The 27,797-nt window shown below is 39.9% G+C and overlaps 2 protein-coding genes across 2 annotated transcripts in view; one reads left to right on the forward strand and one right to left on the reverse strand.

Moving 5' to 3' along the window:
- Positions 1–27,797, forward strand: part of VEPH1 (ventricular zone expressed PH domain containing 1) — a 247,870-nt gene that overhangs the window by 30,914 nt on the left and 189,159 nt on the right. The window contains 1 exon segment of the mRNA XM_059163672.1: positions 11,454–11,628. Within this exon segment, the coding sequence (XP_059019655.1) occupies positions 11,454–11,628 (175 nt within the window).
- Positions 21,410–27,730, reverse strand: PTX3 (pentraxin 3). Its single transcript, XM_059163673.1, has 3 exons — positions 27,316–27,730; positions 26,464–26,865; positions 21,410–22,597 (listed from the first exon to the last, which is right to left on the reverse strand). Exons 1-3 carry the CDS (start codon positions 27,443–27,445, stop codon positions 21,984–21,986), a joined length of 1,146 nt encoding a protein of 381 aa, XP_059019656.1. The 5' UTR covers positions 27,446–27,730; the 3' UTR covers positions 21,410–21,983.

Below are 27,797 nucleotides of genomic sequence, written 5' to 3' on the forward strand. Positions count from 1 at the left end.
ATCTCTGAACCAAGAGCTAATGTTTCTCTAGCCCTCAGATCTGGGAAGAAGACCCCACAAACCATCAACAGCTGAGCCCTGCGGGGTTCTAGAGAGCCTCTTCTGTCTGTAGGACACACTGTGGGGAATTCAAAGTAATGCTGCAGGAAGCTCCAGTCTATTTAGACAGATAAGACACCGGCATATCTAAGCTTAAAATTAATGTATGCCAAGATCCAAATGATGAAAATTCAGAACAAAAAGACCTCTTTTATCCAAGCTGACCAAGAAGGGGTGGGGTCTGAACTGAGGGACCATGAACTTAGAATATGTGGAGAGAAGTGATTTAATCATTTTTACATGTACCACTATATGTATTGTGAATTTTCTGCGATGATAATATTTGCCTATTCTAACTGTGCCCAGCTGGCTCAGTTGGTAGAACGTGCAACTTGATCTCGGGATCATGACTTTGAGCCCCAAGTTGGACATGGGGCCTACTTAAAAAAAAAAAAAAAAATCCTTTCTCTGGTATAAACATGAATTTGGAATTTGGGCTCAGCCAAAAACCAATTATATGATTGAAATGGTAGGGAGTCACTTAACTTCCTAAGCCACAGTTTCTTGCCTTAAAATACAGATGAGATGACATTGCCTAGGACAAATTTTACCAACCAGTAAATGTTGGTGCTGTTGATATGTGTTTTTCAAAAGAGGATTCAGTGGTCAAATAAGTTTGGAAACACTAAATTCAATTTTTCTCTTTTGGGCTGTCATATGTTTCATAGTATATTAAAGGCTCTGAAAAGTCCTGCAATTAAGAAATCTCATTAATTTTGTTTAGTACAGTGTTGTTGATTCTGGTATGTCAGGAAACTTCCTTTTCCCTCCCTGTCCCCAACACAACATTTATGAATACCCCTCAAGACTATGGTTTCTGAGCCCAGTTTAGGAAATTCTGATTATGTGGGAGTGTTTAGCACTGCATGTGACATCTAATATTAGCCTCCTTTCTTCTTTCCTTCTTCCTCTTCTTCCTCCCCCTCCTCCTTTCTCTCCACCCCCACCCCCCTCCAACTTCCCCTCTCCCCTTCTCCTCCCCTTCTCCCCCTCCCCTTCCTCTTCACAGCTGTCTATACTTAAGTGGACCATATTCCATTTTGTCTGTCTAGACCAGACAATGGTCTACTGAAAAAAAAAAAAATGATTCTACATACTCTGTCACTCTGTTTTTTCTTTGTCCCCAGGGTTAAGGATAGGAGGGAAGGAAATGGGGATTTCGTCAAAGTTAGTGAAAGATCAATGCTGCAAAGACCTAATACATCTGTTCTTCACTGATTATCTTAAATATGTTATTGATGTTCATCAGAGACATAGATTATCTTACTCCAAAATGCCTTTCCACAGACATCAGACAGAAATTCACAAATCATCCATATTCCCCAGCTCCCACTGTGATTTCAAAACTATTGGTTTGGACTCTAGAGCGGTGCTATCCAATAGAAATGGAAGGTAATCTATAAACCTAAGCCACATATATAATTTCAAATTTTGTAATTTGAAACATAAAAGCCACATTGTAATTTCAAATTTTCAAATTTTCAAAATTTCACATTAAAAAGAAAAAGAACTGATGAAATCCATTTGATAATATATTTTCCTTAACCTAGTATATCCAAAAAATTATTTCAATGCATGATGTAAAAGGAGATATTATACTTTTGTTGTATACAAGTCTTATAAATCTGGTGTGTGTTTTAGCACATGTTACTTTGAAGCGATCACATTTCATGTGCTCAGTTGCTTCCCATGGGTCGTGGTTCCTGTGTCAGCACAGTTCTAGAGAGTCAGGAGGTCTTTCTGGGTGGAGACCACATTTGAAAAGGGTTATGAACCATGAGCAATGATTTCAGCAGGTAGGATATATAGAGCAAGAGGACATTTCAAGCAGACAGAAGATTCCAAGCTTGTACAGAAGTCCAGATTTGTGCCCTGAGATCAAGGTCAAAGAGTTTTAAGCAGGCTGCCCTTCAAAAAGCCCCAATTTTAAACATAAGGGGGATGGTTCATTCTGGGCAAAGACATTAGATCTCCTACTTAAGAAAGGGGCATACACAAACGATGAATCATGGAGGGCTACATCAAACACTAATGAAGTACTGTATGGTGACTAACATAAGAGTAAAATAAATTTTTGAAAAGGGGGAGGTTGAAGATGGGGGTAAATAAAAATGTAATTTCATGCTGATCAGTGACTCCAAGGAAATGAATCTGTAGGGTTGTCAAGAGCAGGACCCGAAGCACAGGCACGGATATTTTGGGAAGGGACAGTGGACAGGGCTTCCGAGTAAGCCTCTTGGTTGAGAGGGACAAGTGAGTCACAGAAAGGGGTGACTCCAGCCTGAAGGGCCAGTGTGGGCACAGGCTGTTCATTGTGCACCCTCCGAGGAAGCAAAAGGTATTAAAATGGAAGGCAGGGAGCCCTAAAGGCAAACTTGCTTTTTGGCCAAGTTCAGTCATTTGTGCAGGCCACCCCTGGGGATGTGGTTCCAGAAAGTTAGCCCTAGGATCCGAAGTCAAGGCTGTGGTTGCAGCTTTGCTGTGTAGCTTTGATCAAATTTTAAGGGAAAATTTTTGGCCTGTGGTAAATATCGAAAACACGATTTTGTACTACATGTAATTTCGGATCTTGTGGGAACCATGTAGAAATCCAGATGACTCATATTCTGCTCTGTTTTTTTCAATAAAATAAAACAGTAGATCAACTTTAAAGCCAACCACTTAGCATTTTGAGCTTACACAAAAACAAAAAAATAACAAAACAAAAAAGGAAGAGTGATTCCTTCTCTAGCCATTTACCTCTGTCAGATAAGCAATGCCAGAATCACACTATCAAGCACAGACCTACCCGTTCTTCCCACATCCTTGACCATTTTAACTTCATTTTTTTTTCTCCTGGCCATTTCACTATCATTTCAGGCTAAATATGTTCCCACACACAGAACCTTCCTTTTTTCCCCACATTGCTTTTTTAGATTTATTTTTTTATTTTTTATTTATTTGACAGAGAGAGATCACAAGTAGGCAGAGAGGCAGGCAGAGAGGCAGGCAGAGAGAGGAGGAAGCAGGCTCCCCGGTGAGCAGAGAGCCCGATGCGGGACTCGATCCCAGGACCCTGAGATCATGACCTGAGCCGAAGGGAGCGGCTTAACTCACTGAGCCACCCAGGGGCCCCTCCCCACATTGCTTTTTTAACCCACTTCAGGTGACTCCTTCCTTTTCTACTTTTAATTAGTAATTATATATTTTGTTCTCTCTTTTCTTGGCCCCTATGTTCATGAACTTGGCACATTTACCTTAAAGTAGTTTTTAAAATTCCAGTATTTGCCTTCTATACATTCTTCTGTACAGAATCAGTACCTGTGTGATATGTACCTGTGAGTTCTGCTTTCTTTTGCCTACCCCATGTCCATAAGCAAGTCTCACAACCTGTCCTTGATAAAACAGAGGATGAACCAGATAATCTCTTAGCTTCCTTTCTGGTCTAAAATTCTAACTCCTGCAGGAGATGCGAGAGGTAGAATAGCAAAGAGATTTGGAGCTTAAGGGCCTTTAAGTCAAATGTTCTTGGTCTTCTATAAATGAGAGCTTGGCAAGTTATTTTATCTTTCAGTTCTGTCTTCTGTAAAATGGGCATAGCTCCACATGCTGCTGGTGAGAACCATCCTTTATTAGAAAAGCAATCTCCATTTGTGGTCTGGCCACAGATGTACATATTTCCTACCATAGCTTCCTCCAATCAGGTTGCTCTGTGGAGTTGACCAATGCCTATTTCTTTGTTTCTAGAAAAATCCTGAAAGGGAAGATACTCCCTGTAAGGCCCATTGCATTCTAGGAGCCATTCAAACCTGGGGAGGGTTGAAGAAAATAAAAAAAAAAATACTGCAAGGAGGCTGTAATTATTGACAGAGCTGAGGTCCTAGAATGAAATTCTAGCTTGAACTGACAGGCCAACCATGATGAGGTTGAGAGTCAGTGCCTGGTTTTACTAGCTAAGGTGGTTAGAGCATCTTTACCAACCAAACTGCTTACAGAGCTGTTGCCAAGTAAGCTCAGCATCTCCTCTCTTTCTCCATTTCTGCTTGTGTTGGTGATGACTGTATGAAGAAAGGGATAGATAGCTAAAGGGGGTTGTCTGGAGGCAGGAGAGAAGAATCACAATAGTCTTCATGTTCACAGTTGGATCTCTTATTTTTCCTTTTTTTTTGTAGATGGACCAACTATCCCTTCGCCTTGATTCCACATTTTAATTTTCTAATTTCCTCTTCAGTTAATGATGGATAAGATTCACAGTCTGTTGCTGGCTGGTATTGCATGTGAAGTGCCTTGGACATTTTTTAGAGCATTTCCTTTGTAGCTCCTGGGGGCAGAATTGGTGACCTTGACCAAGAAGTTTATTCAGTAGGCAATTACAACTCTACCATTTACTTGCAGTGTGATCTTGGGCAGTTCTACCTTTCGGTGCCTTGCTTTCCTCATCTGTAAAATGCTGCAGCTGCCTCATGAGTTTTTGTGAGGATTACATTGTCATTAGATAATAGACATAAAATATTTGGGACGCAGGAAATGCGGCATGAGTAACGATTCTTGTTGGCATACTCTAAAATAGCACTCAGTGCTTCCTAACAAGTTATTCATTTAGGTATTTATTTTAGCCATTGTTCATTGCTTGTTTCCCCCTCCCCAAAAGAGAAACTCTGTTTTACTGATGATCTTAGCACCTAGAATAGCAAATAACACATAGTAAGTGCTCAAAATAATATTCATTGAATGAAGGAATGAATGATTGAATAGATCAGGAGATGTGGCTGCCCTCTGGATTCTGCAGAACAGCTATGTTTCTCTCTAGAATGAGTCCTAGTACTTTCTCTCAGTTAATGCCACACAAGCCCATGGCAAAAAAAAAAAAAAAAAAAAAAAAAAAATGGGAGGAGACTGGGACACAACCTCCCAGGTTACTGAGACCCACTCTTTTATTACCTGTCTGAAAATCCAGGTGTATGTGCCATTTAGATTTTATATATGCCTATGCTGCTAAGAACCAAGCAATTTATATAAAAATCCAAAATTTGCTTGTTTGATTATCTGATCAGTGATGCAGGGTGAAAAGCCATAAAACAGTGATTTTAATAAATGACACTTAATATTTCTTGAGATTACTCTTTTATGGCTTTTAGTTGAATTCAAAGTCCAAGAGCCAAAGAGCTTTTTAGTTGCTATCATCTCAGACAGATATCTCTTTTACTTCGCTTTATTCTTTTCAATTCTGAAACTCCGGGAAATGTTCCCAAAGCGCATGTTTTCAAAAGGAAAACCTCCACCAAAAGCTCAAATTGGTGCTAATCTAGTTAAGAAATATAATTCTTGGCATCCGTAGAACAAAGACCTTTTGTTCTGCTTTTATAGCTAAAAATAACCGTCCCCATGAGCAAGTCTTTATATCTACCCTGTACCTCACTGAGTGTGTTCCCCGAGTACTGGGCACTGAGGTGTAGGTAAGATGATACACATACCAATAAGCTCACATCTGCACCGAGGGGCAAGGGCCATCGTAAGCTTCTGTAGTAACAGCTGCTATTAATGTGGTTTGTTTGTACAAGTGATCATTGGGTTTTCTCTGTGTGTGTACCATTAGCATTTCTGTGATCTAAATAATCTTAAAGATAACAAATTCATGGGCCTGAGATGACTGGAGAGTGAAACTCAGCCATTAGAAGGAGGTTGGATGGTACCTGCTAGGTCCATGGGACCTGTGTCTTTCTAGCCTCTTCTTGGCCACCCAGGCCCTTGCTCATACCCCGTTTCTGTTATCAGTGCCCATGGCTTCTTGATACACTAGAAATGGTCTAGATGCTAGTTAGAGATTGAAAGCTTTTGGTAGTAATTCCTTGGTGTTCAAACAAGCGATGTGCTCTTTGCTTAATGTTTTACTCCTCCTGTCATTTGAAAGATTTCCAGATGACCTATGTGAGAGGAAAATAGAAAAATTGAGTGTGTTGAAGTTTTGTTTTGCTTTTTAATTATGACATTATACTTTTATTTTATTTGACTTTTATTAATCTAGTTTTATTAATTTCAGAGGTTGAATTTAGTGGTTCATCAGTTGCATATAACATCCAATGCTCATTACATCACATGCCCTCCTTAATGCCCATCATCCAATTACCCCATCCCCACCCATTTCCTCCAGCAACCCTCAGTTTGTTTCCTAGAGTTCACCATCTCTTATGGTTTGCCTCCTTATTTTGATCTTTTTTTTTTTCCTTCCCTTCCCCTATGTTCATCTGTTTTGTGTATTAAATTCCACATACGAGTGAAATCATATGATAATTGTTTCTCTCTGACTGACTTATTTCACTTAGCGTTATACCCTCCAGTTCCATTCATGTCATTGTAAATGGTAAGATTTCATCCTTTTTGATGGCTGAGTAATATACGTGTGTGTGTGTGTGTGTGTGTGTGTGTGTGTGTGTGTACATACACACAACTTCTTTATCCATTCATCTGTCAATGGACATCTGGGCTCTTTCCATACTTTGGCACTTGTGGACATTGCTGCCATAAATATCGGGGTGCATGTGCCCCTTCAAATCATAAATAAATACCTGGTAGTATTTGGATAAATACTTTGGATATTTATATTTGGATAAATACCTGGTAGTGCAATTGCTGGGTCAGAGGGTAGCTCTATTTTTAACTCTTTGAAGAACATCCATACTGTTTTCCAGAGTGGCTGCACCAGTTTGCATTCCCATCAACACTGTAAGAAGGTTCCCCTTTCTCTATATCCTCTCCAACACTTGTTGTTTTCCTCAGAAAACATTTGTTGTTTTCCTCAGTTTCCTATTTTAGTCATTCTCATGGGTGCAAAGTGGTATCTCATTGTGGTTTTGATGTCTTCTTTGGAGAAATGTTTGTTTATGTCTTCTGCCCATATCTTGACTGGATTTTTTTGGGTGTAGAGTTTGTTAAGTTCTTTATAGATTTTGTATACTAGCCCTTTATCTGACAAAACATATGCAAATATGTTCTCCCATTCAGTAGGTTGCCTTTTAGTTTTGTTAACTGTTTCCTTTGCTGTACAAAAGCTTTTTATCTTCATGAAGGCCCAGTAGTTCATTTTTGCCTTTATTTCCCTTGCCTTTGGAGGTGTGTCTAGCAAGAAGTTGCTGTGGCTGATGTTAAAGAGGTGGCTGCATGTGCTCTCCTCTAGGATTTTGATGGATTCCTTTCTCACGTCGAGGGCTTTCATCCATTTTGAGTTTATCTTTGTGTGTGGTATAAGAAAATGGTCCATTTTCTTTCTTCTGCATTTTTTAAAATATACTGTCATTATTAAAAAACAATGGCATTACAGTTTTTAAAAAATTTTACACATTTCACTTAGAATCACACTTCAAAGACGTTCACGGTTGCCTACTATTCTTCTCTAGAACATCTAGAGTTGTAAGAAGAATATGATGGAATTGGTTAAGACAGCCTATTCTTTCATGGTTGCTGGCAAACATTAGCTCACCCCCAACGTTTAAAAATATCAGTTGCTGCAAGTACTGATTTTCATTGGTCTTTCACAGTCTGTGTTCACAATTAGTTAGAACATGAGTTATACTCCCCAATGCTGCCATCTGTGGTTTCTAAGCAAGTTATAGGTAAATGTGCTTGGAGATGTATTCCTCTAATGGGAGATGTATTCCTCTAATGGGAGACAGCTGCAAGCTGTCCTTGACTAAAGGCTCAGAGTAGATAAAGTAACCCTGGGCACAAAGTTCTTTGTTGGAAAGCTCTGAGAGGAATTGTGTGATTGTGTTCCACTCTCAAAACCAGGGCTTTGATTAGCCATGGCAGGGATAAAGATGTGTCATCTCAAAGTTAAACTAGCAAAAATCTATGCATGATGGAAAGATTGGCTGTCTGTAGGGGCAACCTAAAAATTGTATAGGTGAGACTGAAGGGTTTGGGGAATACCCAAATGCTATAATTGAGGTAACTTAAGTACTACCTCAAGGGAGCAGGGCTAGAATAAGATTATAAAGAGAAATAGAACAAATCAATTGGCCTTGCTAAACAACACCACTTCCTAAACATACTGTGAAGAATATGTCAACAAAAAGGAGGATGCTCAGTGGGGGGTCATTATTATGGCATAGTTAGCACAATTACCCAGTACTGTTTTGTGTGTGTGTTTGGAGGCAGTGGGTAGAGACTGAATCGCATGGATAGGAAAGTTCCAGTCAGTCACTAGAGATGGGGATTTGGTTATGGGGTAGGATTGTTATTTGAGTCGAGTTTCACCGTGGCAGGATGACATAACCCTCAGGATCTCTCTCTGCTCTTATCTGATTTTGTGCCCATCAGTGAGCATTCTGGTTAGTAATCTGGTTCCTGATACCCTGATAATGTGAAAGAGTCTGACCTAGGAAAGACCCTCACTGTAGACGAGTAAACTGGCATGCCTGATTATGCACCAGGCTTTTGGAAATCCCTTGGTGTGAGTTAGCATCAGTGGATCCAAACAATTCTGTCTGGCCTGACTAAGCACACACTCAGACTTCTAAAGCTGAAAGGCAGGGAGCAGCCAGCCTCCCAGGGAGGCCTCACAGCTCATCACATCAGTAATGGCCCAGTCCAATCAGGCCCAATTAAATTCACCAGGAGAGGAAATACTCAAGATAAAGTCAAAGCCTGGTATCAGAGAAGTCTGGCTGTAAGCCACGGTCCCAATAGTTAGACGCCATGAGGAACTCTAAGAAGGATAGGACCGAAACCTAGTGAGTGGAACAGCTACAGAAGCACAGGGTTTGTTACAAATGGATAGGGTCAGAACTTGCAAGATGGTTGACTTAACCGTGAGATACCAGGTTAGGTTTTTGAATACTGACTTTCTCTGCTCAGGAGTCAGATTGACCCTTGAATCTGGAAAATGGGTGGAACTACAGAAATGGATTAAGGCTTTGTTGGTCTGTTTTTGTTTCTAGGGACCAGGAGAGGGAAAAAGCTCAAGCACAAAAGAGTTAACTGACTCTTAGGGGACAAATATTGGCCTCAACACAGCCTAATGCATAGGTCACAAATGATGCCACCAGGACTTATTGTCTCTCAACATGTCTCTCAGAAGCATATTGCCTTGTATCTCATACAGAGTCTCTCCTACTGAGGTCACAATCTGGCAGTAGCTACTCTCGGTCTTCCATGCTCAACACTTTGGATTGAGTAGAAGAGAGAATCTCTTTCACAGAGCCCTTTAATGACTCCTTAACTGTAATTGGGTAACTTTCCCATTCTTGAACCTATCATCTGGACAAATGAAATGTGATTCTCTGCTTGGTCAATGTCTAAGTTGTTTGATGACCCCTGAAGCCAAAGGTGCAAATGCCCCCATTAGAAAGAAGTATCATGGCTGAATGGGTAAAGAAGATGTGATATATATATATATATATATATATATATATATATATATATATACACACACACACACACAATGGAATACTATGCAGCCAACAAAAAATGAAATCTTGCTGTTTGCACTGATGTGGATGGAACTAGAGGGTATTATGCTAAGCGAAATAAGTCAGTCAGAGAAAGACAATTATCATATGATCTCACTGATAGGAGGAATTTGAGAAACAAGACAAACGATCATAAGGGAAGGGAGGGAAAAATGAAACAAGATGAAACCAGAGAAGGAGACAAGTCATAAGAGACTCTTAATCTCAGGAAACAAACTGAGGGTTGCTGGGGTTGTGGCACGGAGGGATAGGGTGGCTGGGTTATAGATATTGGGGAGAGTATGTGCTATGGTGAGTGCTGTGAATTGTGTAAGACTGATGAATCACAGACCTGTACCCCTGAAGAAATTAATACATTATGTGTTAATTAAAAAAAAAAAAGTATCATGGCACCTTGGCCATAGAAGTAGGAATTGGCTAACAGGTGTGTAACAACTCACCTGCCCAGTCAGGGTAGAAAATATCCAGAAAATGGATGACATTGGAGGTTCAGACCCATACTCAGCCATTGCTGGCAGCAATATGAACAAGAGACATAGGAGCAAATGGGCCCCCCACCTCCGTGCCTCCGTTTCTGTCACATTCTGTTCCGGATGACAGCTATCACAATAGATTTATATTTACTTCATTGGTTACTCAGTTTCTCAGATGTTTATTGAACGCCTACCCCAAACCTAGAATTGTGGGTGGTATTAGAGGGAGGGAGTAATTCACAGCTGGAAAGATATAAGCACTTTTCACATGAATGGTTACATAAAAATAACTGCCTTTTATTTCTAATATAATAATATTATAGTGTACAGTGTGCAGCCTTTGCCTAATAGGCTAAAGGATGGGGTTGATGGTCAGAATAGTTGATGGCAGTGAAGACAAATTCTTTAAAATATATATATATTTATTTAATTGTCAGAGATAGAGAGAGAGAGAGCACAAGCAGAAGTAGTGGCAGGCAGAGGGAGAAGCAGGCTCCCCACTAAACAAGGAGCCTGACACAGGACTCAATTCCGGGACCCTGAGATCATGACCTGAGCTGAAGGCAGACACTCAACCCACTGAGCCACCCAGGCATCCCTAACCCTTCATTTTTAAGGAAATAATTTATATTTTTAACTATTCCCTAATTAGGTGATTAAATGTTGATGACACTATTTTATATGTAAGGATATTGATGGCCAATCATAAAGTAAAACAAAAAGAGAATTATTTTAGGAGTCAGCATTTCTTTAGTTTTTAGTCTTATGTTCATTCACTTTTTTCTTCTGAATCTCACTGACTGAGTTTTTAAGATACAGTCAGAAGGCACCGTGTTCAACATTCCTTAGGTTGTTAAATATAAATCTGAGGAGTTACTTTTGTCATCAATGATTCCTGATCACCTTAAGGATCAATTCCAAATTCCTTGTCATGGAATGCCAGATCTTTCTAAATCATGCCCCTTTCACTTCTCCTGTCCCTGTGCTCACTTCCCTACCCCAGCCTTCTCACAGGTACCGCACTCCCACTGTGCAAAACTATTCACAGTTCCAGTGGTGCCTGCTCTCTGTCACCTCTTCTGTCTACCCCTTTCCTTGCCATCATGGAGCCATCTCCTCTTCATCCACCAGGTCCAGCTAAGACATCACTCCCTCCAGAAAGCTTTTGGACACCCTCCAGGACTGGGTTCTGTATTTTTTCTTTGTTCCCTCAGCATCCTGCACTTGCCTGTCTGTGCCCTCATCAGCCTATTCACTGCCTGTTTGCCTCCAAGTCTCCCCAGCAAGGACAAGAATCCCCAGAGGCCCCTATATAATGAAAACAGGGTGGGGCCCGTGTTTTCACAGCTGCATTCTGGAGATTAGCTCAATAAATATCTTTTGGATGATAAATAATGAACGACTTATTCTTTGTTGCTTTCTTATGTTTCCTCAGAATTACAACCGGCCCCCTGTGATGGCATTAGCCATTCCCATCGCAGTGAAATTCCTCCACAGAAGCAACAAGGAACTATGCAGAAATATGTCCAACTACCTGTCCCTGGCTGCGATCACCAAGGCAGATCTCCTGGCTAATCACACAGACGTTATAGTAAAGAGCATACTCCAAGGTATGATACAATGGCTGAGCTTGGGGATGTTTTTTAGGAGTGGTTTTAAAGTATTTTCATGAACCATTTTAATGATTGGTGGAAAGGGGGGCCTAGAATATTGAGAGGTATGTTCGATCCTCTGCTTTGCCACTAGTTGACTGGTGAACACGGGTGAGGTTTCTTGGGCTGGCTGAGTCCATGTCTCTCATCTTTACTGAAGAGATGAATTATTTGAACTCATAGGAGAGTTGTAAGCTCTCTCTCTTCCAACTCTGCGTCTGTCAATTTGGAGAATGGTGTTTACCATGCTTCTGATTACGTTGTCCAGCTACCATTTGTGGAGAACCTACCTGTCTGTACTGCGTGGAATGTGTCCATTATTCTCAGTGGGAGGTGGAAAACCACTTCTGCCTTTGGTTTCCAAAAGCAAGAAATGTTAGATAAAACACAGAAGAGAACAGGTGAAGACTTCTTAAATGTGAACAAGATTTGGGAATAATTTGTAATTGTGTTAGTTAAATTTACTGTAAAAAAATCAGATCAGGACATCTCTGTTAATTGTTTCACATTTTCATGAAAGAGATCAAGTTAGTCCAATCAAAATATTCCCTTTGTCTTACTGTTTTTATTTTTCCCCCTCCTTTGGCTTCAGATCTATCAGAAACCATGTTTTTTTTTTCTTCTAATATTTTTTTATTTGGGGTCAGAGAACAGTATATGGTGTTATGTGATATGTGCCCAATGTCCCTAGTTCCCATTAACAAGAAAGTATGAGGTCCATGAGTATCCTGACCCAGATTTTACTGCCACATACCCCAGGTGCTCAAGTTGAATGTCAACTCTCCCAGACCAAGTATTTCTTAGAGTTTCGAAGGGTGTCCCACAAATGCTCCCTTTCTGGGTATCCAGACCAGTCCATAAACCCATGCTGTTATCGTCTCCATGCTTCCTGGCATGGCTTATGGTGGTGTCCACTTACACCACCCGAAGCCCAGCAAACTCTGTGGCTGCTACCCCTGAAGCTTCAGGATCCACCCGTCCTCAGTACACTCATTTCATGTGGCAGCCTGAGGCAGGATGGGGGGAAGTGTGGGGGGGGGGGGACACCTGTCTCCTTCCTTGGTGTTACACTTTGATACGCTTAGCTCTCAATACCAACTTGTTCCCAAGTTTGCAGTAAAATGTATCCTTCTGTTCTAAAATGTTCTCTCTCTTTTGTGGGCTCACCTATCCAGCTAAGAGTCAGGCTAGCAACAAATCAGTCACCCAGTTCTCAAAATAACTATGGCCCACCAAGGACTAAGGTTTGTTTCATTGTATCAGACATTCCCACATAGAGTTCTTAGCACTGGCCTCTCCAGAACATCTGACCAGCCCCCCACCCTGTGGTCTACTGGATGCCCAGATATGTCTGAACCCCAGCCATGACACTGGGAAATTCATCACTCTACCTGTGTTCCCCTCTAAAGATCTGTCATTGATATTACTAGTCAGTATCATTCATTTCCCATTTTCTTTGGCTACAGGATTGAATTGCTAATTTAATTTTTATTTTTTATTTTTTTTTTTTTAAAGATTTTATTTATTTATTTGACAGAGAGAGAGATTACAAGTAGGCAGAGAGAGAGAGGAGGAAGCAGGCTCCCTGCTGAGCAGAGAGCCCGATGCGGGACTCGATCCCAGGACCCTGAGATCATGACCTGAGCCGAAGGCAGCGGCTTAACCCACTGAGCCACCCAGGCGCCCGCTAATTTAATTTTTAATCATGATAATAAATTTTCTAAAAGTCCAGAAAAGCAGTTACACTTTTTTCAACATCTTGGCTATGTATTTGGAACAGATTTTGTATGATATTACAAACACATATATACACCACAATTTTAAAACCTTGATAGTTAGACTTGTAACTAACAGATTTATTGAAAACAACAACAACAACAACAACAACAACAACACAGAAATGAATTGTTTCTTTGCAGCTGCCAACAACTTACTCATGTATTTGTTTCTTTTTTCTTTTTTTGAAATGCACTTTCAATGCAAGAAATCTTTTGAAACACAAAATGCACTTTCTGAATTCACTGCAAGCATTTGAAATAAACAGATGATTTGGTTTATTTGATCTGGCACTATAAAAATTACCATAAAAGAAATGATAATTTGACTAAAAGAAGTTGTGACTACATATTTTAGGGCTTAGATTTTTAAGACTAATGTGTCTGTAAAACTCTGTAATGGTTCACATGAGGCCATCAAACTTAGACCGGCAAAGTAGAGGGGATCTTACTCTCTCTCAGTAAATTTTCTGCTCTGCACATATGTCATATATTCCCTGCAATTAGCTTTAGAAGCCATCATTAGGATTTCTTTTTTTCTTTACCTATAGTTTTTTCCTCTCTAGGTCTTCCTCCTTAACTTATATTACTTTAATCTGCAGTCTCCCATTTTTCTATTTCTATAGAAAATGCTGAACTGTTGCAGTTTCTTGATTTGATCCTTTTTTTTTTTAATAAGACTAGAATTTAAAAATTATAGAATCTTATGTTGGGACATTAAACATAGTTTAACTGAAGTACACAAGCAATACTTAAATCCACACCAAATGGTCATCTTCTCAATGATAACAATGATTATAATAACAATTATAACTACAATGGCAAAAATTTATCTCATGCTTTTGTTATGTCAAATATTGTATTAAGCACTTTATATGGATTATAGGATTATATCGTTTAATCCCCAGAAGAACTGCACAACAAAAGTCCTATTATTGTCCCGTGTTACTAGTTAATAGTATTTTAAGTAATAGAAACCCCAGATAAAAATAACTTGATGATGATGACAATGATGGTGATAATGAAGATGAGAAAGAAAAGAAAAAAGGGGGGGGAGAGGGTAAGAAGAAAAGGAATGAAAGAGAGGAGGGGAAGGAAGAAGAACTTCTTATCAAAATACAAGACTGATAAGTGCATAAGTGTATCAGACTTTCCACATGGCTTGGTTCAGGGCTCAATGGCAGTCCCAAGAGTCATTACTCAGCTCTGCTTTCTTTGGATTGGATTTTCATGCTCTATGCTATGACCCTCTGCAGCTTCCAACTCACATCATCATGAATACCAATTAAGCAAAAGAAACTCCACATTCAGTCTCGTATCTGTTTGACCTGACATGTGTCACATGCTCATTTCTGAACCAATCCATCATTATTGTCAGGGAATACAATATTTCAGGTGACCAGGCTTGGGTAATGAACCACCGTCAAAGCAGGAGATGGGGGTCAACTGCAGTACCACATGAATGGGGTACTGGACCAAATCCAGGGCTGTTGCCAGCAATGGCTAAAATGAATGCTGGATACCAACAAACAGCTTTATGTATTTACTTTTCTCCTTTTATACTTTCTTTGTTAGAGAGTCAACCCACTGCTTTGGCATAACAAGACATTACTGGATAATGATTCTTCCAACTCAAGGTATCCGCAGTTCTTCCCAGGTTCTTGGCATCTGGAAATTTTATGAATAGAACCACTCTCCCTTCATTTTAAAATACTAATGAAAAAGTAGATCAGATGGAGCCAGGCAAGACTTGTGGTATGCCAGTGGTGACTGCTTCTTATGCTTAGTTGGTATTACTCCACTGGTTTTATTTTTCGTTTGTTTTATACCGGTCTATCTCTGATTCAAAATGAAATGCCTCCTTTATGCTTGTAAGTCAATCATGGGAGGCTGTCAAATAAGCTTATGTATCTCTCCTTGAAGGCAAATATTTCAATAATTCCAAGACGATTTTTACTACTTTTAATTATTAGTAATTATATATAAGTAATAATATTGACTTTTATATTAAATGTAAATAGAAATTGATTTTATTTAAATTGCTTAGGCTCCATTTGTCTGTTTTATATTCTGCAATTCTCCCAGTGAGAAAGTAACTGTGAAAAGTCCTTCCATTTGGAGAAAAGATCAAAGGCACAAGCAATACTGCCTTGGTGCATACTTAAGAACTAAGGGGTTAGAAAACCTGAATATGCCTATAACAAATAAGACAATTATATCAGCATTTTTAAATCATCCCCAATTTTATAGATAAATTAGAACAAACATGTAAATAATAATTACAGGCTTGGCTAAACTTTTTCAGATAATTAAAAAACATTCTCCAACTAATTCTGTGAGGCTAGTATACATGTGATATCAAAACTAGAATAAGACAGGGTACCTGGGTGGCTCAGTGGGTTAAGCCGCTGCCTTCGGCTCAGGTCATGATCTCAGGGTCCTGGGGTCGAGTCCCACATTGGGCTCTCTGCTCAGTGGGGAGCCTGCTTCCCTCTCTCTCTCTCTACCTGTCTCTCTGCCTACTTGTGATCTCTCTCCGTCAAATAAATAAATAAAATCTTAAAAAAAAAAAAACTAGAATAAGACTATATAAGAAAGGAAAATCAGGTCCATCTTAATTATGAACATAGTTGCATAAATCACAAATCAAAATGACTCCAGCCATGCTTAAGGAAAATAATAGTTTACATTTCTGAGTGCTTTCTGTGTATCATTTTCTGGTCTTTTTTTTTAATTTTTAATTTTTTATTTTTTATAAACATATAATGTATTTTTATCCCCAGGGGCATTTTCTGGTCTTTTAAGTCAGGTAATTCTCCCAATATCTTATGAGGGAAGAACCTTTGTTATCCTCATTTTATAAAATTCATAATGATTCAGTTGAGTTTATCTTAAGAATGCCAGCATGTCTTAATATTCAAAATGTAATTCCCCCCAGTAACAGACTAACAGGTCAAAAAGTCATCCGATCAATAAGAGCAGCCCATAAATTCAGTACCCATGCATGGGAAAGAAGTTTTTCGATGGGGTGCCTGGGTGGTGCAGTCAGCTAAGCATCTGCCTTTGGTCATGATCCTGGGGACCTGGGATCAAGCCCACCTGGGGCTTCCTACTCAGTGGGGAATTCTGCTTCTTCCTCTCTCTCTGTCCCTCTCCCTGCTTATGTGCACATGTTCTGTCTCTCTCTCAAGTAAATAAAAGAGCTTTTTGAAAACTAGGAATTTTGAAGAACTTCCAGAAACTGATTAAGGGGATATTATGTATGTATATGTATGTATTATGTGTATTATGTCTATAATAGTATATATAAGAGAATTATATATATACACACACACACACCTGTATACCTATATGCATAGGTATATAGGTATTGTTTTGTAAAATTCAAAGCCTGTTCATGACAAAAAAAGAAACTTCTCCACAAACTAGCAATAGAAGAGGAACATGCTTAATCTAATAAAGTATAATCTACAAAAACCTACAACTAGAATCATACTTAATGGCAAAAATTAAATTCTTCCCCTTGAATTAAAAAATAAAAATATATGTTTATAAAAAATAAAAAAGTAAAAGTAAAAAAAAAACAAGGATATCACTTAGGTAATATATTTGTTTTCCACTTAAATAATATCAGAAGTAATTTAATATTTTGTGGCATCACCACCTTTTCAGAGTGGGAGTCATTTTTCAGTATTCCTGAATAATTCTCCAGACTTGTTCTTTGCCATGTGGATGCATTGTAAAACCTGCCCAGTGTTGGCATATAAAAGCGGGACCATTGCTTAATGCAACATAATTGAGTGTGTCTTTTACCCCAAAAGCTGGCAGGTTTTTTGGAGAGGGTATCTCTAACTGTAAGGGATTATTTGAGGACTTACCAGGAAACCCTTTCCAAATTTTGATTTGGAACTCTGTGATGCAATGCACATCACTCCTATCAAAACTAAAAGTCTCTTCCCCTACGTTTCTGAATCAGTGGTCATAATAAGGAAACATGCCTCTCTGTCAGTATGCCTTTTATAAGGTCCTCTGGCACAGATCACAAGATGACCTCAAATGATTGGAAACTTAAGTAGAAAGTCTTTGGAAACAAAATGTAATATTGTCTCAGCAAGAGTCCAAATTCCTTTCTGACTTACTGGCAAAAGTCTAGAAGAGACTGTCTAGTTAATTATGATAAATTCACCTCATTTCTTTCTCTATGTGAGACAAAATTCAAACCACTGACGGGTGAGCTGTCTCAGAAAATAGAGATAGAAAATTAACCTCTCATTTATTATGGTAGTAATAATACGTACCACATAGGGTGAGGTGAGGCGTAAGTGGATAAAGCAGTTATACTTTGCACAATGCTGGGCACGTAGTTCATCAATGGTTATGATGTTTCTTATCATCATCATTATCATAATCAACACTATTGTCATTGTCAAACCAAATTGAGCATCTGCCATGTACCAGGTCCATATTACAATATTAAAGGCAGAACCAAATTTATCTGTGGAGTTTTATACTCCCTGGGGACATATATAGCCATTAAAGATTCATGATATGATTATTCTTAAGGAACAAAGTTTTAAGTTCAGCGTATTGCAAGTTGTTGAGAAAGAATTTATTAATTCAATTTCTAGGAAACAGACTACGAAGCAATCTTATTAAGAAGATTCAAACTTAATAATAATACACGTAGGGAAATACTAAAAATGATGCTCTAAAAAGCCAACCCAAATGTGGATCAAGAAAGACACATCTTGAAACAGAAGAGGACCTCTTCTGAATTGTTAACAAAGTCTGGGATAGTTGCACTCCGGAGTTTGCACCTTCTTGACTCCACCAGCAGATGTTGCTGTGAAGTAAAAGAAGGCCTGCACGGAGAGGCGCATCCCCGGGCAGACCTGCTGAGAATAACTTAGCCACAATATAAGGAAATCTTTATATTCGCTTATTTGTTATTTTTGCATGCTTACTCCTTTTTTCTTTAATGCACTGGGCGCACTTTGGAAAAACTTCTTTTTTAAAGACAAATTTTATTTCAAATATTATTTTATGGTTCAGAAAGTACACTTAGATGTATTATCAGTTTTTGTCATTTTCATAAAATCCTTCAGCAAGGGAAGGCAAGTCCTGTTATCCCTAATTTCTTGGTTAATGTGAGACCCATAAAGACTAGTTGGAAGGCCCAGCTTCTTCTGTTTGGGAGGTATTGGTGTTCTAGGAATCAAATGGTGAATTTCTGAGCCTAAGACCAGCGCACTTTCTTCCACAGTCTGGATTTATAACTGAATGCAAGCATCAGTAATTTCAGTTTTCCAGTTCATTGAATCTATGAATATAGATGTGAATGTTTATAATTACTGTGACCAAGATTTTTAACTTTTTGAGTGCTATTTATTAAGTGGCTAGAAGAGAGTTCTGGAAACATTTGGCCTTAGTAAGTTTCTCAAAGAAGAGCTTCCTAATATAAAATTTAATGAAAAAAAGTAAAAATCAATGATGATTTCTTCTGTTTGAAAATATAATTGTTCAAGTGAAGTTAACTAAATAATTGTAAATACCAAACCTTAAATTCTATAATATATACTTAGGAGTAAAATCTTCTGAATATATTTTAAAGGAATTAACATTTCACTAAAAGCCAATTTACATTGTAATAGACAAGGAAAATATATTAACTCTATTTTGTTCATATATTCATATATACCTCTGCCAAAATATTGCTTTGTTGACATACAGATGTACATACTAGAGTGACAATGTGACAAACTGTCACAATTTGCCAAGAACTGAAGGGTTTTCTGGGACACAGGACTCTCAGTGCTAAAGCTGGGACAATAGCAGGCAAGCCAGAACAGCTGGTCACTTTAGCACACACATACCTAATATTTTGTATTTTATATATATAATGCATTTTTTCCTCCTAATAACTTGAGTCATCTTACACAATTACTTTATAATGCCAGGATATAATGATGCCCCTAATAACCATTCTGGTGAATGAAACTCTTAGCCAATGTGACAAACTAAACCAGAATACTGATTTTTTTTTTTTTTTTAGAAAATTTATCTTCAGTTTTACACATTTCTTACTTCTTCCTTTTGCTGACACTCTGTATTTGAAACTCAATAAATCATATTAGAGAAAAAAAAAAAAAAAAAAGCCAGAGAGCCAACTTCCTGAGAATTTGGGAAATAGACTTTCTGAGTATAGTCTATGAATGTTTTGAGGAAATAAAGTGTGTGTGGTCTTTTCGATTTTTTTAAAAAAATTGTCCTCTTGGATCAGATTAGGTGGTCAAACAGTAGTGGATTTAAAACAACAAAAGTATGGTTTTCTTCATATTAGAGAAGTGCAGGAACAGGCAGCCCAGGACTAGCAACATCTTCACAACACGGGAGAGCCAAGCTTCTTCTGTATTGCTGCACCGAATTTTGTGATCTCAGATGGTTGCTGAAACTCCTGCCATCACAACCATATTCCAGTCAAGTGGAAGGGAAAGGGAATCATGTTCAGTATTTCAACATCAGCCAGCAATTAGTCATCTGGCCACACACAGCTGCAACTGATGCTAGAAAATCTAGACTTCGCTCTGAGTGGGCATAACAACCACTGAAACCAGAATTTTCTTCCTTTGGAAAAGAGAGAAAATAGGTATGAGGAAACAATCAGAAGTCCCTTGAAACACTTATCTGTATTTACTGCTGTAGTAGATGAAATTTCTACTTTAGTAACCCAAGAATTCCTTTTCTTCAACTTGCTGCTTCTTTACCTTAAATGTGTAATTCCCATAGAAAAATTTAAAAGGCCCTTATGTTTAACTGTCAACCTATGAGTTTGCATGTATTTTGGCCTGCATCATATTAGATCTTTTGAACCAATCTAATTTGTGCTGAGATGGGGAAATTGAAGTCATGCCGAACTCTCAGCTTACATTGGGTCCAGTGTTTCACCTTCCACTTAAACATTCAGGTCATAGAGATAAAGGCTAAACAAGGACTTACCTATGGCCCTTCAAGGACAACCTTGAATCATGTAATCTCCATGGGCCAGTGACTGGCCTATGACCTCATAACTGTGAACACTCTTTTTAGAGATCAATCATCCTGATTTTGTGGACCTCATAAATGGGATCAAGCTCTACTGATGTCATCAGCATCCTCAAAGATTTCTAGATTCATGACATTTTATTGCTAAAGGCACTGAAAGACCAAGTTGCTTCTTTTACTGAGAAGACCCAGGAGAGTTAAGTAACTTGTCAACTAGCTAGTTATAAAATGTGGTTTGATAACTGCTCCTGGCCTTGTTCTCCAAACCTCACAAACCAGAGATTATCTGGCCCTATTGTTAGGCAGACTCATCATCAGTGTGGCTCTACCACATTTGCTGCTGACTTTCAGAAGCAGCGGTCTTCTATTACACCTGCCTAGCCTTGACAGGAGAGAACTGTAGTGTGGTTGAGAGGTACTTCCCCATCTCTAGGCTGAAGGATCTTGACTGGCCTCTCCTTCAGGCATGAGTAAGAGAATGGGTATTTTTTGAGGGCAGGAGTGGTTTTTCCAAATTCTTAGATCTTCCCAGGAACAATCCTGGTCATGTATATTTGGGGAACTCTGATATTTTGTTTCTGTATTACATATGATAGAATGTTGCATACGGTCATAGAAACATCAAATTGGGACCTACAGATCAATATCTCCTCAATTCCTTGATTTCTCAGTTGATAAAACTAAAACCCAGAGAGATGAATTGACTTAGCCAAGATCAGATTTCTTGCTCATGATTTATAGGAAGCCAAAGCTTAAATCAACTCTATAGTTTGTTTCTAACAATATTATTACTATTTACACAATAGATTAGTATCTGAAAACTAGTTCCTACTTTAAGAGTGTAGTTTTGCTCCAAAGCATCTTTTAAATTTATAATTACATGACATGAAGTAGTTTTATAAAATATTTTATTTACAGTAGAGTTTTACAAAAATAGTCTTAATAAAATTAATACAAAACCATTTTACAATATAACTTATATAACTATCTTCTCAAAAAAGAGACATTTGATAACACATAAACTACATTTGCATTTGTTAAGTCACATTGTAGTATAAATATGTTTTTATCATTTTTTTATAATAAGGTACATACCAAGAACAATGAACAATGGACAGCAAATGTTATTTTATTTTTCTCCCGATATAAAAGTTATCTCTGGCCAAAACAAAATTAACCAAAGAAAAGTAAAACAATTGTCCTTCTTTTCAACAATACAGTCCTTTTAATTATTTGAGAGTTTATCTGACAAAGACACAGCATTAATCTCAAAGCACCATGGCATAAAATCTAGTAACAGTATCCCCAAAAGCATTCTCCAATGTCTTCTCTTCAACTGTTTATTCAGTATTTTGCCAAGATAAATATTGATCTCAACTCTCCCCTTCATTAGTCTAAAGTGTTCTTAATATGCACTGAGGTTTTTAGACCGTCCCAACTGGCATATGTTTAAAATGTGAGTTTCTTTCTTTGGCTTCAAGTAGAGTTTCACAACACTTACAAGATATACTGAGCACCTCCATGTGGCTGAATCTCTGTGACTCCCCACCCAACAACATTTCCCCGGATGTGACAAGACTCTGCTCCACTGGTCTCTCTTATCTCTTCATTGCTGAGAACACGGTTCCAGATATTGAAGCCTGTGAGTCTTCCAGAAAAGGCCAGTGTTTCATCAAAGCCACCACCCACACAGCAGCCGTTCTTTTCTTGGCCAATTTGCAGGATTCCTCCCTCAGGAACAATGTGACCTGTGGCCATCTTGACTGAGGTAGCCATCAGCTCACCGTTTACCCACAAGGATGTGCGCCCTTTCTCAGAATTCCAGGTGCTGCACAGATGGGTCCACTTTCCCAGGGAAATCACGGTATTAGCAATCAGTGTGTTCTCCTCTCCACCCACCACAAACACTATGGACTGATAGCTGAGGTACAGCTGGATCTCATATGGGTTTCTCTTTGTACCATAGGAAAACAGGATGGTTTTGTTTAATACATCTGTGGCTTTGACCCAAATGCAGGCACTAAAGGACTCAAGCTTCATCGGTGTCACTGGATGCACGCTTCCAAAAATCTTCTTGGAACGCATTGGGAATAAAATTGCTGTTTCACAACCTAGAGGAGCAGGAAAGTAAGAATATAAGAGAAAATATAAATTCATTCAGAAATGATTCCCGCATTTAGGTATTTTAGCACAGGCACTTTAACGACCACAACTGAAAATGATATGCTGTATCCCATTATGGCTTGAGGAGCTTCAAGCGTGATCTTGGTAGAGCAAAGAAAACTGGAATAAGGAAAGTCAATTGTCAGTCCTACTCAATGAAGCATCTAAGTGGAGAAGGCATGCAGGGTAGCCAGATTGCCCAAATTCAGAAAATAATGGAAACCACTTCCCCTAGCTTATTTTCTGCTGTTACTTTAAAAAAAAAAAAAAAAAAAAAAAAAGATTTTATTTATTTGACAGATAGAGATCACAAGTAGGCAGAGAGAGAAGGAGAGGAGGAAGCAGGCTCCCTGCTGAGCAGAGAGCCCGATATGGGGCTGGACTCCAGGACCCTGGGATCATGACCCAAGCTGAAGGCAGAGGCTTTAACCCACTGAGCCACCCAGGTGCCCTTTTTGTTTTTTTTTTAATGAAAATATTGGGTCATTATGCGTTAACTTCAAACAATGATGCTGTAGTTTCCAAGAACTTAGTGCCAGACTTGTTTCCCTCTTCTTGACTTCACCAAACTTCCAGAATAAAACAATCAAACCTATGAAATTCAATGGGCCTAGCTCACCCATTCACTCACTGGCAACATACATTTTTAAATGAAACTCTAGGACTGTCAATTGCAGAAATTTTAATACTCTGTATATTCCAGATACTTGTAACTTGCAAAGTTTGTAGAAATCTACCTTTGAAAGACAACAGTGTATAACAATTATGACTCACTCTTACTGGGCACTCACCATGTACTGTTCTCATCACTCTGAATGTTTTAATCCTACTTATCAATCCTAAGAGATAGTCTTAATATTCCCTTTCTACAGATGAGAGAACTAAGGCATAGATCACTAAGTAACTTGGTTCTGCTTACTAGCTGGTAAGTGGTAAAACTGGGGGTTTGAACTTGGGCACTGTGGTTGCAGAAGCCACACCCTTAAAATAACACACTGCATTGCTTCTTAATGGGAAAAGAACCCCTTGATTTGGCTAGGAGAGATGGAATTCAGTTTGTTTTACTATTCTTAAAAACTCTTATTTTGTCCACATGCTTATAAATACTATTTAGGCAGCAATAGAAAAAACCTTTAAGGAAGATGGAACTCTTCCAAGGGGCATGGTGGAGAACATATTTCTGTTGAAGAGCACTTAGAAGGAGATGCTCAGACACCGCAATGGGAGAATAGTAAAGTCCAGTTCACATGCTTAGTCAGGGAGCTAGAGATGCCAAAGTGAAGACCTAGGTGTCTCTGGAAATGTGCTAAAACCTTTCGTAGATGAGCTCTGCTCTGTGATAACTTCATGTGAATAAGAGACCAGAAAAAGAATTAAAAAAAAAAAAATCTAAATGAAGGCTAGGCATTCACTTCATAACAAACTAAAGATTTATCATAAAGTAGTTCTGATAAGCAAGTTCCAGAGCCTCAAAGACTAACTGGTAAACATACAGAACTGGAAGGCACCAAACATCCATGCAAACAGTGTTAAACAAACAAGTGTTAAACTAAAGTTAAATGCTGCAAGTGATTGAGGGCAAGGTTCTGTCCTAAAAAATTAAACAGATGTGTACCTACAAATAGTCAAAGAAATCCTGAGATTCAGAAAATCGTATAAAAGTAACTACAATACTAAAGCATAAATTGGTCCTGTCACATTTTGGTATTTTCTTTTTCACTGAATAATTCAAATTTTTGAAGACTTTTAAGATTCATTCTTAATGAGGCTTTCTTGTTTCAAATGAAATTGGTAGATATTGTTTTTCCCCTAGCTGTGTAAATTAAATTAAACAAAGACTGTGGAACAAAAGATCACCATATGCATGACCATTTGAAATATACTCTGTAATGTCCCAGTAAAGTAGTGTTCAGGAGGGGGCCTACTGCAGTTCAATTAACTGATTTCCTGTTTAAATAAACCCAGGCAGTCAAGATTGCATTCCAAAGCATTCCTTGATTGCCTCTGAGAGACCCAGCTTTCCCTGCAGGCTCCACTGGCTACAGCTATGTGAGCTCATGGAGTGGAATTTCGTGCTCACAGTTTTTTTGTGGCTTTTTTGGTGGGGACCAGTGATTGAGCCTCTTGATATCTCTTCAAAAAGTCAGAAACTCTCACATGAAATGGCTTTTAACTAATAGGTTTTTCTGATTACATTATCAAAGACCAAACAAAATTAAAACCAGGTTCTTAGGAGGCCGACAACAGAATAATTAGGAATCCCTTAGAAACCAAGCTGGCAGGAAACCAAAAAGGAGAAATCAAACCATGTGGGTAAAAATACTATTGGATATAATAAAAAATTAACATGTCAGAACTCAGAAATACATCTCTCTCTGCTCTAACTAGTATACAGAGGTGAGAGTGAAAATTAGCATTAATTCTTCAGTTTGGGGGATACACTGTATGTACAGTCATTTCTCATAGTTTGCCAAAGACAAGACAATTTCATCCATTAAAAAATAGCCACAGAATTATAATTTGTCTCTGTCACTTACATTGAAGATCTATTGTATATTTGATTTTATGCTTTTTAGGTCTCTGAACCGGTACTGAATATTCAAGAAACTATGCTCAGTACTGATAAACAGTCCGCAAATATTTAGGGAAGACTGTTACTCTGCTATGGTTTCTGCAAATTTAAATGAAACATGCTGTCACACATGCTTACAATTCTTCTTCCTACCCCAACAGATGAGTTGGTTTATTGTAAATATAAAGAAGGATGACACTGTAATTGTTTTCTGTTCATGAGGGTCTCAGGAACAGTGTAAGTTATATTTTCTAACCAAGTCATTGATTTTCTAATATAACCCACAAAAGATTTTTTTGCACTACTATCTCTTAGAAATTTTGACTCCTAAATGAGGGCTATTTGGCTCCAAATCGTCTCATTTACTTTAACAATCTTTCAAATGTATTATTCAAATGTATTATTTCAAAAGTATTATTTCAGGCCCATTTGTGTTTGGAGATTCATTCATATTACAGGGGAGTTCAACAAGTTGTATCCGGTTTGAACCGCCTCTCTCCTGTTTGGTCCTGACCCCCTAAAGCCCTGGGGAGGAGGGTTACCCATTTGCTCCCACAGCAGACCATTTCACTGTGGATCCCGCCCAGTCCAAACCTCACATACTCAGACCTCCCCTCTAGCGGGCTAATTCCACAGACCCCGGGGCCTGGGGGACCCCTCAGGAATTCCACTAATCCTTCAGGAGATGGGGTTCAGTCTCAAGTCTCTTGCCAGAACCAGCGGGGCGGAGGGGCCGGCCCAGGAATCGGAACGTGTTGATAAAAGAATTAGGCTGGGCCCTGAAATAGCGCGGGGAACCAGAGCTCCGCTAAAGAGAGAGACAGGCTAAAATTAGAAGAAGTGGAAATCCCAAACGGAGGGAAGCCGGACAGCTAGAGAGGTCACGGTTAAAACCGGCCAATAGAGCTCCTGGACTGCCCGGTCGGATCGGGTGTCAGGGGCCCCTGACGTCTATTTCAAGACTGTGATGTCTATGTCCGTAGCTCTCTTCTCGGTTCCCGGGGGCTGGAGAATACTTTTTAAAGCCAGTTTTCGCGCCTTGTACGGTGTTTCTGAGGCCTGTGAGCGTGCATGGGGAAACAGAGGTGTGTGTGTCCCCACTGAAGCTGCCCCTAGAGGACCGCCACCAGGCTTCCCGCCACGCGCGTTCCGAGGACAAAGACGCAGGATGTGTGGGGGCTGTGGGGAGGGGCGGGAGGCGTGGGCGGGGGGAGCCGGAGCCGCTCCGCCCGGCGTCCTTACCTGCTGGCAGCCAGCGCCCGGCTGCCCAGCCCTGCACAGCGCGGAGGTCGGCTAGCGTCCGCCGCAGCTCCTCGAGCACGGCGCCCAGGGCGCGCCCCGCCTCCTCCGGGCGCGGCGTCCCCGCGCTCTCCAAGCGCGCCAGCCGGCGGCCCGCGTCGCGGCTCGCCTGCAGCAGCTCGTCCAGCGCGCGGTCCAGCCGGGCCTCCGCGGGGGCCGGCGGCGCGCACGGTCTCCCCAGGCTGCCGGCCAGGCGGCCCAGCTCCGCCCGCAGCCTCTGCAGCTCGCCGCGGAGGACGTCGTCGGTGGCCTGCAACAGCATGCCCTCTCTCATCTGTGAGTCCTCCAGCATGATGAAGAGCTTGTCCCACTCGGTGTGCTCCCGACGGCAGTCACACGGCGTGGCTAGAGCGAGGGACATACACGTTACCGAGCCGCCCAGGCCTTTCTCGGGTGCGCTTTGTACAAAGGTGACCTCCCTCGGTGGTCCCAAGTTCCTGCCCAGCCCCATCACCCCCTCCCCTTTAAGGACACCTCGGAAAAACAGCGTGTGAGTATCTCGACAGCGACAGGGACCATTTACGCAGGTATATATTAAGTGGAACTGTGAAATTGCCGTTCATGCGGCTCAAAACAGGCAAATATCGGCGATTTCATGCGGTTCAAGCCGTTATGTATCTGTGACAGAAGTAACTTTTTGAAACCTCCCCCTTTCCTAAAGTGCTTCTTTCTTTTGCAAAACAAGCTATAATTTTTAGCACATTTCCTTGGCTACAAAGTATATGTATACTATTTAGAGCCAAAGAGGTGGGTATGTAGTTAGGGTTAGCAGAGAAACAGTTAAAGAGAACTTACGGTCCTCAGTGGGATGGAGTCCATTGTCTATTTCGTTGTCCAAATTCACATACATGAGTTCATAATCATCCGAGGTCTCCGCCAACGCCGCAAACCAGAGAGCGCAGAACAGAATCACAGGGAGATGCATTGCTGGAGAGAGACACAAAAAGTTCGTTCTTCGGCCACTTCCCACAGCTGGCCCGAGGGCACGAGGCGAGAAGCTCTCAAGTGAGCGGTGTTGCTGGAGCAGAGGAGAGTGAGAGTGAAAGGCAGGAGCCCAGAGCCCTTAATAAATGCTGGGGGAAGCCTGAATGGAGATGAATGAGTAATGCCGGTGGCACCGCGGTAACTGGAGTTCCCCTGAATTTGGAGGGGAGGGGGCCTGGTGGGAGGGCGAGGGAAACGTGGACGTTGCACAATCATAGACCGCAAAGGTTTACACCGCCGTCAGATTAATTGGAGGAGGGTCAGAGGGGAAAGAGGTGGGGAAACTGGGCTAA

This window comes from Mustela lutreola, chromosome 2, assembly GCF_030435805.1.
Source record: "Mustela lutreola isolate mMusLut2 chromosome 2, mMusLut2.pri, whole genome shotgun sequence".
Taxonomy (NCBI): Eukaryota; Metazoa; Chordata; class Mammalia; order Carnivora; family Mustelidae; genus Mustela; species Mustela lutreola.